This window comes from Lipotes vexillifer, unplaced genomic scaffold (genome assembly GCF_000442215.2).
Source record: "Lipotes vexillifer unplaced genomic scaffold, Lipotes_vexillifer_v1.1 scaffold515, whole genome shotgun sequence".
In the NCBI taxonomy this organism is placed as follows: Eukaryota; Metazoa; Chordata; class Mammalia; order Artiodactyla; family Lipotidae; genus Lipotes; species Lipotes vexillifer.
In genome coordinates this window covers 2,189,574-2,207,659 of record NW_006772017.1, presented here as the reverse complement: position 1 = coordinate 2,207,659, position 18,086 = coordinate 2,189,574, and the positions used below count along the sequence as shown (strand labels likewise).

At 42.6% G+C, this 18,086-nt stretch overlaps 1 protein-coding gene across 1 annotated transcript in view; it reads right to left on the bottom strand.

Moving 5' to 3' along the window:
- Positions 1-18,015, bottom strand: part of LOC103090087 (coiled-coil domain-containing protein 162-like) — a 22,551-nt gene extending 4,536 nt beyond the window's left edge. The window contains 7 exon segments of the mRNA XM_082931283.1: positions 10,133-10,197; positions 10,199-10,248; positions 11,755-11,819; positions 11,822-11,892; positions 12,822-13,051; positions 17,415-17,570; positions 17,992-18,015. Of these exon segments, the coding sequence (XP_082787409.1) occupies positions 10,133-10,197; positions 10,199-10,248; positions 11,755-11,819; positions 11,822-11,892; positions 12,822-13,051; positions 17,415-17,570; positions 17,992-18,015 (661 nt within the window).
- Between the last annotated feature and the right edge of the window lie 71 nt (positions 18,016-18,086).

Sequence of the window (18,086 nt, the reverse complement as noted above, 5' to 3'; positions counted from 1 at the left end):
AAAAAAAAAAAAAAAAAAAAAAAAAAAAACAACCAGCCTCTCCCTTCTTCCACCCTTTGTTCCCAACATAGCAGCCAGAGGGATTCTATTCAAATGTAAGTCAGATCATGCCACTCAAAATCTGGGACAGGCTCCCCATCACATTCAGAGTAAACACTAAAGTCCTTGCAAGCTCCTGCACAGTCTGTTGTCCTTTCATGCTTCCTCTCTGACTTCATCTCCTACTACTCTCCCTCACTCTCCTCACTCCAGCCACACTTGGGTCTTTGCTCTTCCATGAATATGACAGGCATGCTCTGCTTCGGGCCTTTGTTATGGGCTGTCTTTCTGTCTGGAATGCTCTTCCCCCAGATACCCACATAGCTAACTCCCTCACCTTCAACTCTGCTCAAAACGTCACTTTCTCAGTGAAGTCTATCCTGACTACCCTGTTTAAAATTACAATGTGCCCCTTTGAACCTTCACACCACCATCCTCCTCACTCCATTATTTTCTTATTTCTTATGTTCATTGATTATTGTCTGTCTACCCCCTTCTAGATGATAAATTCCATGAGAGTAAGGATTTTTGCTCCATGACAGTTAGGATGTACAGTAGTCTTCCCTTATTTGTGGTTTTGCTTTCTGCAGTTTTAGTTACCTGTGGTCAACTGCGGTCTGCAAATATTAAATGGAAACTTGCAGAAATAAACAATTCGTAAGTTTTAAATTGAGCACCATTTTGAGTAGCAAGATGAAATCTTGGGCCATCCTGCTCCATCCCGCCCCACCTGGGATCCCCAACCACTAACATAGTCTCCTCCTGTCCAACCATGGACGTCATAATGGCCCGATGATCCAGGGTCACCTGAAGCAGACGATCCTCTTTCTGACCTGCCGTTAGAAGATCAACAGAAGCCCAGTGCTAAACCACAATGCCAACGTCATTCGCCTCACTTCCTCTCATCACGTAGGCATTTTATCGTCTCATACCATCACAAGAAGAAGGGTGAGTACAGTACAATATTTCGAGAGAGACCACACTCACGTAACTTTTTTATAATATATTGTTATAAGTGTTCGATTTTATTATTAGTTATTGTTCATTTCTTACTGTGCCTAACTTATAAATTAAACCTTATCGTAGGTATATATGTATAGGAAAAAAACACAGTATACTATATAAACCCTAAATATATATATATATATATATATATATAGGGTTTGGTACTATCCCTGGTTTTAGGCATCCACTAGGGGTGTTGCAACATACTCCGCACAGAAAAGGGAGGACTACTGTATGCCCAAAACAGTGCTTAAAATATATAGCCTAGAAAATAGCAGGTGCTTAGGAAATAGGTATTGAATAAAAGAATGAAATAGTATATGTATAAAAAGCACTGAAAAGGATATATTAAAAACTGAAAAAGATGATTACATAGGGGTGGCAGAAGGGGGTCAATGGTGGCAACAAGCCTGCTAAATATGTATGTTTTATGTCATTTTGAGTTTTGAACAAGGTAAATGCATTATCTGTTAAAAAATAAAATCAAATTTAAAAATAATATGACAGTGCTGGAACAATCAAAGAAATCAAAGATGACACAAACAGATGGAGAGATATATCCTGTTCTTGGATTGGAAGAATCAACATTGTGAAAATGACTCTACTCCCCAAAGCAATCTATAGATTCAATGCAATCCCTATCAAACTACCACTGGCATTTTTCACAGAACTAGAACAAAAAATTTCACAATTTGTATGGAAACACAAAAGACCCCGAATAGCCAAAGCAATCTTGAGAACAAAAAATGGAGCTGGAGGAATCAGGCTGCCTGACTTCAGACTATACTACAAAGCTACAGTAATCAAGACAGTATGGTACTGGCACAAAAACAGAAAGATAGATCAATGGAATAAAAAAAAAAAAAAAAAAAAAAAAAAAAAACAACCAGCCTCTCCCTTCTTCCACCCTTTGTTCCCAACATAGCAGCCAGAGGGATTCTATTCAAATGTAAGTCAGATCATGCCACTCAAAATCTGGGACAGGCTCCCCATCACATTCAGAGTAAACACTAAAGTCCTTGCAAGCTCCTGCACAGTCTGTTGTCCTTTCATGCTTCCTCTCTGACTTCATCTCCTACTACTCTCCCTCACTCTCCTCACTCCAGCCACACTTGGGTCTTTGCTCTTCCATGAATATGACAGGCATGCTCTGCTTCGGGCCTTTGTTATGGGCTGTCTTTCTGTCTGGAATGCTCTTCCCCCAGATACCCACATAGCTAACTCCCTCACCTTCAACTCTGCTCAAAACGTCACTTTCTCAGTGAAGTCTATCCTGACTACCCTGTTTAAAATTACAATGTGCCCCTTTGAACCTTCACACCACCATCCTCCTCACTCCATTATTTTCTTATTTCTTATGTTCATTGATTATTGTCTGTCTACCCCCTTCTAGATGATAAATTCCATGAGAGTAAGGATTTTTGCTCCATGACAGTTAGGATGTACAGTAGTCTTCCCTTATTTGTGGTTTTGCTTTCTGCAGTTTTAGTTACCTGTGGTCAACTGCGGTCTGCAAATATTAAATGGAAACTTGCAGAAATAAACAATTCGTAAGTTTTAAATTGAGCACCATTTTGAGTAGCAAGATGAAATCTTGGGCCATCCTGCTCCATCCCGCCCCACCTGGGATCCCCAACCACTAACATAGTCTCCTCCTGTCCAACCATGGACGTCATAATGGCCCGATGATCCAGGGTCACCTGAAGCAGACGATCCTCTTTCTGACCTGCCGTTAGAAGATCAACAGAAGCCCAGTGCTAAACCACAATGCCAACGTCATTCGCCTCACTTCCTCTCATCACGTAGGCATTTTATCGTCTCATACCATCACAAGAAGAAGGGTGAGTACAGTACAATATTTCGAGAGAGACCACACTCACGTAACTTTTTTATAATATATTGTTATAAGTGTTCGATTTTATTATTAGTTATTGTTCATTTCTTACTGTGCCTAACTTATAAATTAAACCTTATCGTAGGTATATATGTATAGGAAAAAAACACAGTATACTATATAAACCCTAAATATATATATATATATATATATATATAGGGTTTGGTACTATCCCTGGTTTTAGGCATCCACTAGGGGTGTTGCAACATACTCCGCACAGAAAAGGGAGGACTACTGTATGCCCAAAACAGTGCTTAAAATATATAGCCTAGAAAATAGCAGGTGCTTAGGAAATAGGTATTGAATAAAAGAATGAAATAGTATATGTATAAAAAGCACTGAAAAGGATATATTAAAAACTGAAAAAGATGATTACATAGGGGTGGCAGAAGGGGGTCAATGGTGGCAACAAGCCTGCTAAATATGTATGTTTTATGTCATTTTGAGTTTTGAACAAGGTAAATGCATTATCTGTTAAAAAATAAAATCAAATTTAAAAATAATATGACAGTGCTGGAACAATGAAGTATGTCAACACTCTTTAACTTCCATATGGGAGAGCAAAAGTACTTGTGTACGTAATCATCTTGTGTGAGGCCTACTTCCTAGTGCGCCACCCCAGGAGAGTCTTTTTTTTTTTTTTATTGAGGTATAATTGATCTACCACATTGTGTTAGCTGCAGGTGCACAACATAGTGATTCAATATTCATATACATGACAAAATGATCACCACCATAAATCTAGCTACCATCTGTCACCATACAAAGTTATTACAATATTATTAACTATATTCCCTCTGCTGTACATTTTGTCCCCATGACTCACTTTGTAATTGGAAGCTTGCACCTCCTAACCTCGCTCACCTATTTCTCTCCTCTTCCCACTCCCAGGGAGTCCTGAAACTGACAGAGCCCTAGGGCGTCAGAGGTGGAAGCCAAGCCCCCCCCACTCCCTTTTCTGTTGGGGGTGGGGCTGGCCACCAGCAAGGGTACCCACAGGGCCTCTCCCTGCCCCTACCTGTTTCTAATTTTAGATGAGATTTCCTACTCATACTTTCATTTTCAGACGGGAGACTCAGTGCACACAAGAGCATGTGTCCAGCAAAATCCTCCCCGAAATGTGGATATGACAGAGCAGGAGCCTCTGGTATTTGCACTTAATTATTTATCAGGGGTCCTGTTTTTCAAAATGGAATTCCACATTTCTTCTACAATTGGCTACTTTCCATCATAAACAAATAAATCTGATTTTGCTTTTTCTTTAGGATAATAAAGGTGAATAGACATATCACCACTGTCCTAACATAGTTGAAGTAGAAAATCCAAGAGTTAATGTTGTGCCTAGAAGTTCATACTTCTAAGATGTTTAAGACTTCCATAAGTCTAAACTTTGACAAGACAGAGCTCATGTATGTTTCAGAAATGTTCAGATAAGAAACCGGATACTTTTTCCAGGGTACTTTCCTGGCAGGTCTCTGGCTCACAGATAATCCTTGTGAGGGGCCACACACTTCTAGTTTGGGGATTTTCACCTGGCAAATGCCCACAGAGCTGGTTTGGGGTTTAGCTATGGGTTCAGCTAAGGGGGTAATATTTTACTGAAGTGTTGGGAATTCTTCCCGGCATGCTTCCTCCTCCTGAGTTCAAGTTCAGACATGCACCTGCATCTGTAGGCAGGAGTCAGGCGAAGTCAGGATGAGAAGAATTCATCCAAGAGAAACAGTTCCTGGCCAGGTGGTGTTGGTGGTCTCCAAACGTGTCCCATTTTAGGTGTGTGTGTGTGCATGGCTTCTTTAAGACAAAGCATGGAGGTGGGAGGGAGATAGCACCCTGGGGGTACAATTACCATTTTTTCTTCCCTCTCACTCTGTTCCTAGGTCATCTGACTGAAGGAAACTTTGACTTCCTGGTGGCCAAACCACTTCCCCTCTCTTCCTCTCTGAACACCCCACACCCACACAACCCCCTCCTTCTGAAGGGCACCTTGGTTTGGCAGCACTTCACTTCTCTAACGCAACCACCAACGCTCTGCACCCGAGGGGCCCCTGCATCCTAAACCAAGGCAGAATTGAAATTTGAAGGCACACAACTGCCAATCACAGTTGTTCTCTTGATCAGCTGGGTGGCTGGGGGCAATGGGTAGGTTGAAAACCTTATTGCTTCAAGCATATGTATGAATTTTGTACTCCTGTGTTTCTCAAACTGCTTCCCAGAACACTAGTTCTTTGAGGTGATGAAAGATATTCCCAAGGGAATAAAAGGGTTCTGTGGTCAAATAAATTCAAAGAACATTTCATACTCTCTCTCTGGAGATTCAACACACAGTAGGATAGTAAAGGCTCTGAGAAAGTCTGGAGTAAAGGAACCTTTCTAACATTATTTACTCCCAGTTTCCCAAACTTATTTTTAAAAAGCAAATAAAACCCTTCTTCCCTAACCCCTGCAAAACACAGTAGAAATCCTCCTGTCCAATGCAATCAAGACTAAGAGTTGGTTCGTCAATCATAAGAAGTCTGTTAAACCAGAGAATGCTTTAAAAATGACATGCACTATCCTAAACATTTTATTTAAATTAAAAATACACAAAAAGGGCTTCCCTGGTGGCGCAGTGGTTGGGAGTCTGCCTGCCGATGCAGGGGACACGGGTTCGTGCCCCGGTCTGGGGAGATCCCACGTGCCGTGGAGCGGCTGGGCCCGTGAGCCATGGCCGCTGAGCCTGCACGTCCGGAGCCTGTGCTCCGCAACGGGAGAGGCCACAACAGTGAGAGGCCCGCGTACCGCAAAAAAAACCCAAACGAACACAAATTATACAAACATTTGCCAATCTTCTAACATAGAGCCTAGGCTTTTTCTTTGTATGTACCCACTCACTGGAGTTCTGTACCATCTTTCCTCTATAAATCATAATACATAGTGTGTGGTCTACAATTTCTAGTGTGTGTGTGTTTTTGGCATGTTTCTTTTTATGGAGAGAAATTTTAAAGACCATGAAACAATCCAAAAGCATCATTTTTTGTTTTGTTAAAAGAAGTTTTAGGTTCACAGAATAATTGAACAGACAATTCAGAGAGTTCCCATAAATCCCCTGCACCCTCACCCAAAACATACAGCCTCCCCGGCTATCAACATTCCGCACCAGTGTGGTACATCTGCTACAACTGATGAACATACATTGACACATCACTATCATCCAAAGTCCACAGTGTACATTACGGTTCACTCTTGTGAAACTATGGGTTGGACAAATGTATAATGGCATGTATCCACTACTGTAGTATCATACAGAATAGTTTCATTGCCCTAAAAATCCTCTGTGCTGTGTCATTCACTGTTCTCTCCTCTCTCAAATGCTGGCAACCACTGATCTTTTTACTGTCTCCATGGTTTTGTCTTTTTTTGAATGTCACGTAGTTGGAATCATACAATATGTAGCCTTTTCAGGTTGGCTTCTTTCACTTAGTAATATACATTTAAGCTTCCTTCATGTCTTTTCATGATTTGATAGCTCATTTCTTTTTAGCATTCAGTAATATTCCATTGACTGGATGTACCACAGTTTATCTATTTCAACTTAGTTTTTAGAGAACAGATCTTTCTTTTGGTACTCCTATTTCATTGGTTTACATAATAATTAAATTACTCAAACACAATGACAAGTAAAACTGGCACAAACAGGTTTGGAGCAAACAATGATCAATGATGCTAGGTAAACATATGCAACCCAAAGGCTGTGATTAGTGAGCACTTTGCTGGCTTGTGCTACCAAGGGAATGGAAAGCTTCAGATAATCCATGAGTCTGTTAGTGAAAGGGGGCTGGGAGAACTACTGCATTAACACGCTGAGGAGTTAGTATTCCAGGGCACACTTCCGGAGAAATGCTGACTTAGCCCATGTTCTCCCAAATGTTTTTGATTGTGCTTCCTTCAAGAAAAGCATTTCTGTTCACTCACCTTTAACATATGTCTGTTTATGTATTAATAACTACCTCTAGTACTATCAATGGCTAATATTGCAAAGCATAATGTACATAGGGTGAGATTCATCAACAATAAGAATAAATCTCGATCCACATTCCCAATAGTTTCTTTGACTTAAAAAAAAGTTTTGTCTGACTTCTTAGATGTGATTAGGTTATCTTTTTTAACCTCATAATGTGGCTAAAGATAAGCATGTACTAGGATTAGTACTGTCAACTCTACTCTTTCTTATTATTCTCTTGTGCATTGCCTCCCCATGGTCACTTCAGGACACCTTAGTGTAGAGCGTAACATGGGCTTCTTACATACAGACGTAATCTATTTAGAAGTTCTAGTATTTTCTTCCCACACCCCTGGGATATATGCCTCCACTTTGGAGGCTGCTGGCCTTATAAACTTCTCAGAGAAATTTAGAAGATTAAAAATTACTTCAATGCCAAAATGTCAAGGATGGGGAATGGCAGAGCCTTTTTGAATCAGTGGAGCCCATCTCTCTGTTAAGCAAGCCCTGAGGCTGAGTGAGGATATCTAGGGCTGCTTTTGATCATTCTCAGGGGAGCACAAGCTACCAAGAACTAGCACCAGACCAGGTGTGGCTGCCACATTTTCAGATGTTCACTGACAAACTGGAAGCTCATTCAGAAGCTGTATAAAAATATTAAGCTCAAAGACAAGGTGGGGAGGAGGGAAGGAAATAGGGGAGAAATATTTGAGCCTGTGATGTCCCCTGTTCTCAATACTCTCCATTCCCAACTCCCTCTGGAGAAACCCCTAGCCCCAAGCTAACCTTGACCACAAATGGTGATCTCTGCATGAAGAAGCAGCCCCTGTTGGAAGCCCAATCCACTATGGCTGCTTCTTGCGGCTGAGATGACCAGTAGGTAAGTGCGAGTTCCAAGGTTTTATCACCCTCTTCCACATACCCAGCCCACAGAGGTCTCAGGAAGACTAAGTCGAAGAATATAAAAGCACCCCTAGCACACAGTGGGGACTCCATCACTTGTACTGGGGGAAGTCAGCACAGGAGAAGACCCAGGCCTCTCCACCGAATCATGCTGAACCATGATTCAAAACCAAAAACCAACAATAACAAAACACCCTCATTACTGGCATTTATTTTAAAAAGCTTAAGAGTACAGAATCTGAACAAGACTTTAGAATTGGCCAGTATACTCTAGGTTTTGGTAAGGTTTGGTAATATCAACCTTACCACCATTAAAAATAACTCTACCCCTCCCCTTTGCCTGACTCCCACCAGCCCCTTACAGAAGGCCCTTTCCAAGCACAGCTGACAAGCACCCTGCACAAGGCAACACATAGCACAGCTGCAAAGCAAAGACACTTCCCCCCCTGGGTCCCCACCCGGACGTCTCAGAAGCATCACAGCCCTGAAACATGCAGATGGTTGCACCTGCCCTGTGCTTGTGGATTTTCTCCAAGGACTCGGAAGGGAACCGCCTGGATGCAGCAAACACAGCACAAACAACAGTCGCTTTGTGTCTTGTTAAATGTTCTGTAATCGGAGCTCAACCACACTCTACTCTCTGGTGACAGTCAGAGATGCCCATTTGGTGGGGGCCTGCTCTCTCACTGCACAGCCTTTTCCCAAAGTCCTGCTTACAGAATTCAGTTGCTGGAAGCACTGATAAAACCACAGTGTCTTAGATGCCCACAGAGGTTATTAATTAACATTACAATGTCTGTGAACCTTGTCTCAAAAGGAAACCATTATTTATTTTGTTAGTCAAACAACTCCCCTTAGCTCAAAGGTGTGGATTTTCCTACAGAATTAGTAGGAGTTAGGAGTAAACACTGTAGTTCAGAAAGGACCAGCCACATAATCTATGGTGCCCCATGAAAAATAAAAACGCAGGCCTTGTTCAAAAAGCAGGAAAAAAGTGCCGTTAAAGGTACTAAAATATAAAATGTTCTTCTTTCTTCTTCAGTCTCTCTCTTGACCTGTCACAGTGTTTTTGTTTTTAATGTTGGCTCCTTAGCATGGGGATGCACGCAGGGCAAGTACAACCTTCATAGGCACCAGGGGCCCCGCCCTGTGACTGGTGCATGAATGTACCTGGTCTACTAGCTACTGGACTGAGGCTTCATGCCGAGCCAGGGGCAAAGAAGTTGAGCTGCGCGTCTCCTCTTCCTTCAGGCCCATTGATCCTATCTGCCGCGGATGGGCAACCCCAAGGGTATTGCAACCTCTGCCCTGGGATATTCTAGGTTCCCAAGGATGGGCAACAAGCTCACACCCAGTGAGTCACCCATCAAACATAGCCTGGTGCTGCCAGTCTGGGGTCCCTGAAATGCTGTCAGGTACACATGCCCCACACATGCCGTGCTCGCCATGCTCAGGCCCCCACTGGGTGGGGAGTGGCAGCCATTGCTGGATGCAGATGGTGAGGGGGAAGTTAGTGGTGCCTGGGGTGCCAGAGGGCAGAGGAACAGGCAGCTGAGAACTCCTCCTGGCAAGGTGGGGAGGCAGCAGGAGTGTGTGTGAGCCCAGGCTACAAGCCTTTGGTGCATCCTCCATCGACTCACTGGATGCCACTTACAAAATACAAATTCTAAGTGAAAATGAAGAGTACAAGATGGAACCTACAAAGCATTAAACCCCAAGTGCCCCTGTGAGAGTCCTGTGGGAGTGTACTAGTCACTTGCCCATTAAGTCACCCTGACTTTAGACCTCAAATGAAACAATTTTGATTGTCTTCCCATCCCAAATATATGTATTTCTAAGATATATATTTATATACGCTTATATATAAGAAAAAGCTTTATGTGTTTCCCCCATTTCAACTTTATTTCAGCTATGAGTTAATCAGCAGAGACTGAAGTTTACAAATGTTTTCTACTTAAAAGCCCTTTAAGTCAAGAATATATATCAAAAGCACTTCTCTCTGAGCACAGGGAACTATAGTCAATATCTTATAATAAACTACAATGGAAAAGAATCTGATAAAGAATATATAACTGAATCACCAGAAACTAATACAACCTTGTAAATCAACTATACTTCAATAAAAAAAAATTTTTTTTAAGTACTTATTTCTTGGGCCAAGGTGTTAAAAAGTAATTTTTATACTATTTTCTGGGTGTTGTAGTATTTTTGTTTTTGTTTTTCCATGAATATGGACACATGGATTGCTTTCATAATTAGGAAAAAATAATAAAAATGTTATTTTATAAAGTAATAAAATAAACATACTTTACCTATAGGGAGAGTATGCTGCTCCTTGGACTTTTCTGATACAACTAGTGTTATCTCTCTGTTAACTTAATACTTCCTGGATCATATGAAATTCAAGATTTTCCAGAAGTTTCTGAAGCTAGAGTAAGCAGTTTGAGAGCCACTCTCCACTATTGACTTATACTCTAGGCTCCTAAATTCTTGCATAAGGGCCTTGGGCTGGGTCCAGTCCTTTCGTTACTCTCTTCTGGGGAAGAAGAAACGGTTCCTTTTTTTGGGTTCCCAAGTGGGGTAGATGCACCTTTTTGGAGACAGACATCTTTTTTTCCTGGCCCACATCTTGATTGATAAAATATATCCCTTTTTACCAGGTTCTGCTAAATTGCAAAGTGCTCAATGTCTGAAGCGACCTCTTGTGTTTTGGAGTCTCTAAATGTGGCCAGGAATTTCATGAGCTGTTATTATAAGAAGCTCTTAGGTCTGAAACTCAATTTAGATACCAAGGAGGATTTCACGGGAAGATTTAAAACTCCATACATGATCAAGAAAAAACTGTGTTCCAATACCCCTGAGCTCTTACTCTACCCATTATGCTTGCAAAGCCCACGTTTCTCCCTGTCAGAGGACCCCAGGTGCTAGAGAGGAAGCAGAGTTCAGAAGGGTAAGCAACGGGCTTGGGACTGGGGTGTGTGTATGGGCAGGGGGTGGGGGGGGGCGAGTGCTGAGTTCTCCTGGATGCTCAGTGGACATGCAGCTCTGCACTTACACCCAACCAGCTAGAGTCTTTGTGCCCTGTTACAATAAGCACAGCCAGGCAGAGCCCGCATCCCAGGACCAAGAGGAACAAACACTTGGGAAAACAACCCCTCCACAGAGACCATCAACACACACCAAATACACTAGTACATAAATTGTGTTGTCTTATTCTCAGAAAAACAATCACAGGAGCTATTTTAAATATTCCACTTCCATGAGTGTGCGTGTTGCAGGGGAGATACCTGTGTGCAGGATTTTATGTTTAAGATGCTAGTGATTATGTTTTCTATTGTCTTTTTTTTTTAATTTGAAGAAAATAAAAATATGAAAACCTAGACTTACAGAACTGAGATGTTAAAGGGTAGTTATTTGCTTAATCAAAGCCCCACATACCTTTACATACTGAGTTTCCTCAGAGTCTGTTCAGCAATTTACAAACCCTCAATAAACACTTATCTTCTTAGAAAAAACACCACTTGGGTATATCTGTAGTTTTATGTGCTAATGTCATAAAGCAAATTTTCAAGTCAAGTTCAAGATAGCTCCTGCAATGGACTTGAGGACACGGGGTGCGGGGGGAGGGGGAAGCTGGGGTGAAGTGAGAGTGGCATGGACATATATACACTACCAAATGTAAAATAGATAGCTAGTGGGAAGCAGCCGCATAGCACAGGGAGATCAGCTCGGTGCTTTGCGACCACCTAGAAGGGTGGGATAGGGAGGGTGGGAGGGAGGCTCAAGAGGGAGGGGATATGGAGATATATGTATGCATATGGCTGATTCCCTTTGTTGTACAACAGAAACTAACACAGTATTGTGAAGCAATTATACTCCAATAAAGATCTATTAAAAAAGAAAAGAAAAAGAAAAAAAAATAGCTCCTGCATACCTGCTGAGTTTTTATTTCAATTTCTGAAGCTCCTTTAGGGGGAAGAGTAGACTTACTGCTTATTATAAGTCCTCAAATTCATCTTCTTTCCCCATCTGCCTCGCTATAGCTTTCATGCTAGGGTAGAGAATGTCAGTTCTATTAAAGAAGAGAGACAGAAATTAACAAACATTTTTTCTCTTTCAGATTCTCTGACAATTCTCTTCATTCATGTTCTGTTTCCTGTCATCATGCATAAACCTCCCAACTCATCACAGACACTTACATCGACATCTAAATCCACCACAGTTACCACTCCCATAGTCAATATTAAATCGTGAGGCCTTTTCCCATTGGGCACACTTAATTTCAGTCTTCATTCTTCAAAATATTGACAAGTCTCCTCACTCCCTGTTTACCAGGAAAGCTGACTGTCATAACTCATAAGATAGACAATTTGGACTAGGCCACCAAAGTGAGCCCTAATACCCTCAGTAAGGTCCTGGGGTGGTGGTTGGGTGCTTAGTGAATGCTTGTTTGGTTACAGACACATGGCAGAAACCACATGCCTTTCCCACCAGCTAAGTCATCCCAGCCAGGGCTTGAAGTTGAGAAAACAACCCAGCACTCTGCATACTGAACACCTCATGCTGCACCATATTGTACCCTTGGCTGTGATGCCTGAGGCTCTCAGAGACTCATTAGACTTGGGTCTAATGGGGCAGAGAGCAGAGAGGAGGTCACGGCAGCAGCACTCCCCACTCAATTCTCGCTGGGATCCTATGAGCTAAAAAGCTTAGAGTTAGCACTGAAGGGACACTTCAGAAGCACCAGTTCCCAGTGACAGAACTCTGGGAAAATGATTACAGTGTTGCTCAGTGGATTCCAGGGCCGTCCCTGCAGTCAATAGAGCTCAGCTTTTCCTGTAAAGCACTGTTCACAGAGACACACTGCCCAGCTTCCTCTGTGATCAGTGGGGCTAGGCATAACAAATTCATGGACCAAACGTCACCCTCAGAGCAAGGGCAGTAATCTGCCAGATCCCGGGTTCCACTCCTTCACATGAATTTCCCCCTGAGCACACTCACCCACAGAGCTCTGAGAACTGTTTGTGGAGAGAGGGAGAATTGATGTCCTGGCCTCGCAGCTTGAGTCGGCCCCAGTGCTCCTTTAGCGCTTCCAGTTGCTTCCAGAGCACCAGAAATGATCTCAGCAAAGCAAAGGACATCACTGCATCACATGGGCTCCCCAGCAGTCTGGAGGTCTTTGGGCTGCTTTGGAACCGACTTCTGAATCCTTGTACTCTGGACAAATCTGGCTGAAAGCATTACAGAAATTCTTTTTTTTTTTTTCTTATTAGTCATAGACCACTACAGGATGACTTTTTACATTCATTCAGCTCATGCAGAATGAAGTCTTTGGAGAATGACTTTTCTCCCCAGGAGGAATGGTTTACAGGCCAGCAGCACATGTAGAGCTTAGAGAGTATAAGCATCCTTCCTGAATAGACAGTATATAGAAAGGAGAAAAATGTCTCCATTTCAATTTTCTGCTTGAGCTGTGAACCACTCACTTTAAAACTCTTTTACTTGGGTGCCAACATTTTATCTGCCTTTGAAAAATTGAGCCTTTCATGTTTAGCCTCTGCATTTTGGAAAGAGCTCTTCCACACACTCAAGATTTAACAACCCATCATGGTAGAGCTATATTATAACTTTAAATTGGGGATTTTACCCATTTTATGGGTAAGGAAATGGAAACTTAAGTTTATCTTATCTCCTATTCCTCCTCCCATCCTTTAAAAGTTAGGCAGAGAACATGTCTCTTGATTTGAATTTATTATTCAATAGGAAATTTCACTTTAAAATTATGATTTGTTCATTCATTCTTTGGTGCTTTCCTTAAATAAGTGTTTGTTGAGGGGCTGCTGTGAGCCCAGGAGGACATGGAGGGAATAAGGTCCCTGCTCTCCTGCACCAGCGATGTGAGGGCCAGGGCTACCCAGAGAGTGACAGACAGAAGGGGAACCTGTATCCCACCCTCAGCCTGAAGACAGTGTCTCAGTTATAGGAAAAGGAGCTTTCCTTTGCACACCTGGACCATGATGTTATGACAGGAAGGGACTCAGAGGACATTCAGGTAACAACACCTTGGACACTCAAGTTTCCTGGCCAGGAACAGGAAGAACCACCACATGATGTAACTGGACCCTAGACCAGTGCTATTAACATATGGGGAGGGTAGGATGGGGGTGGGGCCGCCAGAAAGAGAGGTGGTTAGGGGAAGAACTACAAGCAAGACCAAGGGGAGAGTGAACTCCTGCCAACAGCTGGCAACCCTTCCACCTAGTAGCCTACCTCCTCAACAATCAGCTAATTCATGCGTTTCCAAATTTATTTTATCCTCAGAAGCCTTTCAGCAAATGAAATCTTACTCAGTGACCCAAGATATCCAACAGACCAAGGCCAAGCGTGGTGACAAGGAGGGGGCTGCCTACAGGCCATGTAGTTGGGCCCCTCCGCTCAAAAAGCCCCAAGGTGCCTCTGAGGAACCCAGGGCTCCTGGGACCATTTTAAAGGTCCTGAGCTAATCCATCACCTTCACTTGGGAGTCTTAGAGACTGAAGTCTAAGAGGTCATAGAACTGGTGGCATAGCTGGGACAGGAAACCTAGAGTCCTAAGTCACAGGCAGTATAAATTCCAGGGCTGCCTATTGTCTATGAATATTGAAATACTCTTAAATGGAACCAATCATAAAATAAAACCAATTAAAATAAATAATAATTTAAAAGCAAACTTACCTTGTTAATATATTCCTGTTAAGAGAAGTCTTCTCTTCCTAAGTGTTTTACAGGATGGGAGAAGGAACAGGAAACAGGATAAAGAACAAGGCAGGGGAGGGCAGAATTGTCAGGGAAAGATGGTAATCCGTCAGAAACAGGGCCAAAAGAGAGTAAACAGAAGGACCAAAGGGCCCTTTGGCAGGCTTCTTGGTCTTGGCACTACTTAGTCTATATCCAGATTTGCAAATGCTCCCTCTGGGTGAAGCATTGAATCCCGCTGTGGAATTTAGTTGGCACATCTAACATACTTCCTCTTCCACTAGTTGGCCTGAAATGGACTTGTGACTCAGTTTTAGCCAGTGAGACACAAGAAAAATCTACTGGAAGTCTTCTGAAAAAGATTTCCCTCCTTGATAAAAAGACAAAGCCCCTTAAGGAGAAAGCTTTTTTGCTCCTGTCTTCATCTTACAAGGATGAGGGAGACATTTTGCTGACATACCCAGGACGGCAGAGCTGGGTGCCTGCACCAAGATGAACTGCCTCCTTCTAGACCTGTTTGGAAAGATTAATACACTTTCTAATTTAAGTCATGACTAGTTACTTCTAGCAGGTGCACCCTAACTGGCACAGAGGGGTATTGGCTCAAAGGTGGGAGATCAGATAAAGCTTCTGAAAGAGTGGTTTGGAAGTTGAAATCTGAAGGATAAGTAGGAGTTAATCAGATGATGAAGCAGAGAGTGGGAGGACAGGGAAGTTTTCCACCAGAGGGGCCAGTTTGCATGAAGGTACTGAGCAGAGAGCGTGGTGCATCTGACAAAATAAAAGGAGTTGAGGGTAGAGATATTGGCAGGATTCAGGTTGTGAAGATCTGGTTAAGGCACCCAGACTCTATTCTCAGGGCATTTGGAAGTCATTGGAGAGTTATAGGAGGGAAGTGACATAGTCGGGTTTGCATTTTAAAATACTATCCTGGTGAGTGGACGTGAAGAAGGCAAAGGGAATACAGGGAGTCCTTTGGAGGTTATGATCTTGGCCCAGCATTAGGAGATGACAGTGATTTGGACTGGTGGAGGGGAGTGCTGAGGGAGGATGGAGAAAACTTGAAAGATACTAAAATAATAGGATAGTAGAACTTGGTGTCTGACTGCGGGGTATGATAGACAGAAATCAAAGATGGGTGTCCAGATATTTTTTGCCTGGGTAACTGGGCAGGTGGTGGTTAACTGACAGGGAATAAGGAAGGAGGAGCACCTTTAGGGGCAGTAAAATGAGCTCAGTTTGGGACACGGTGTCTCTGAGATGGAACAAGGCAGTTGAACATATGAATCTGATAGGATTGAGATTTGGACTAGACATGTAAATTTTGGAGTCATTGCATAAAGCCATCCAAGTTATAAAAGTAGTTGGGTTTGCCCATGGAGAGGGCGAGGAGTGGAGCAGTATCATGGATAAGAGTATGAGGGAGCTCCGGGGCCAGACTGTTAGGTTGGAACCTGGGTTTCTTTTCTCTCTCGGCAAGTGACTTTTAGGCATATCATTTAACCTTTTTGAGTCTTGGTATTCTTATCTATAAAATGAGAATAATGTAAGTACCTACCTCACGGGATTATTGTGAGAATTAAAGAAATTAATAGTTAATAAAGCCTCTGAACAGATCTCAATCATAGACATTATTAATTAATAATGTTCTATTAATAGTGTTCAGGCCCAACTTATTGATTAGACACAGAAGGCACAGTGTTTAGGGCCCACAAAATGTTTTAATTTCTTTTAAAATCAGAAAAAAAAAGAATATTTAGGTTGAATAAAATGCTATAATTTATGATATTAATATACTTTATATTAACACAGTTGTAAACTATAATTCTTCACGTTTTTTAATGGAGAAATGGGCCCACAAAGACAAAAGTGGCTAGAGTCATGGAAGTCAAAATGCAGCCCTGGCAGTGGTGGAAGTGGGACAGAACCCAAAAAGCAACATTTTCAGGATTGGCAGAGGTAGGGGACTTGACACAGAAGTCTGGGAAGGCATGGCCCACCATGTCGGAGGAAAACTGGAGAGAGTTGTGCTTTAGAAGCTAAGGGCAGAGAGGCTTCAAGAAGGACACACTGTGTCAAATGCTGCTAAGGGTTCAGGTTGGAAGGGGACTGAAAAGTATCCAGGAGATTTAGTGACAAGGACCACGGTGCTCTCAGTGAGAGCCGTCTTGGTGAGATGAGGAAGAAGACAGATCACAGTTTCTAAAGAGTGTATGGAAGGTAAGGAAATGGAAATGGAAATGGCTGGTGCAGAGACTTTGGCTCTGAAAAGGGGACTCTTTAAATGGGGGCACTGGCTAGCTTACCCCATGTCCAGACAAGTCTCTGTCTAGTTCCGGAATCATGCAGAATTGTTTCAAGTTATGATACTAGGGGGACTACTGGCTCTTGGTACCTTAGAGCTTCAGGGAGACAAGTCCGGAGAAGGGAGTGCTTGCTTAGAAGTCCATGGGTTAGGGGGGTGATGCAGACAGGAGCCAGGCTGAAGATGTTCACCTGGGGCCTCTGTCATACCCTGCCAACTCCAGCCCGAAATGTGTGAGACTCACAAGGAAAAGCAGCCAGTTGGAGTTCAAACTGGTTTCAACGGACCGCCCCCCATGAAGTTTGTTCTAGTTTTAAAATTAAAAGAAATAGATATACCACTGATCATGAGACTTGCTGTGAAAGAACGTACTTTGGAGAGGCTCTCACGGGCTACCCCTGCTTCACTGCTGCTCCCGTGCAGTATAAGCACAGTCCCGGGACTCTGGGAGAGGCTATGGGATAGATGAAGCTATCTAGTCCATCTCCCAGATAGAAAGGTCCTTCAGTACAACGCAGCACTGGTCAAGTACATAGACCGTTCACCAAGAATACCTGTGTATTTTTGTCCAGTGTGGCCTGCCATCCTGGGGGACCCTCTGTGATCATATGATAGTTACTCAGAAGGACATCTTCCATTAGCAGCTGCTTGCCCGCCAGCTCTCCATGAGCCACCTTGAGGTCACGGTCACTCAGCCTACAGAGGCATAGCTAAAAACAAAAAGGAACAAAATGAAACCAAAACATCCATTTTGAACACTTCTATGTATCCTTTACACGTGGTTTTGAGGGAGAAAATTAGGAGTAGTTGTGTTTACAAGCCCCATGTTCTCAACTATTAAAAAAAAAATCCATAAAAATCAGAGCAACATATCTAGCTCAAAGTCCCCCTTGAACATATCAGACTTTCGGCTATGTGTGGAAGTCCAAGTTTCCTCAGCCTTATGGTGGTGTCCGTATGTGGTGTATGTATAGTGTGATACATGTATGCACAGGGAAAATACTGGAAAAAACCCAAAATAAACTGTGACCGTCCCCTAGTGGGGGACTATGATTAATTTTTTTTAACCATTCTTACTATTTTACTTTTAAAAAATAATCTTTTTACTTATAGAAAATTTTGAGCACATACAAAAGCAAACAGAATAGCTCCCATCACCCGGCCCTAAGAACCACCAACCTATGGCCAGTCCTGCCCCATCTTCATCACTCCCCACCTCCATATTA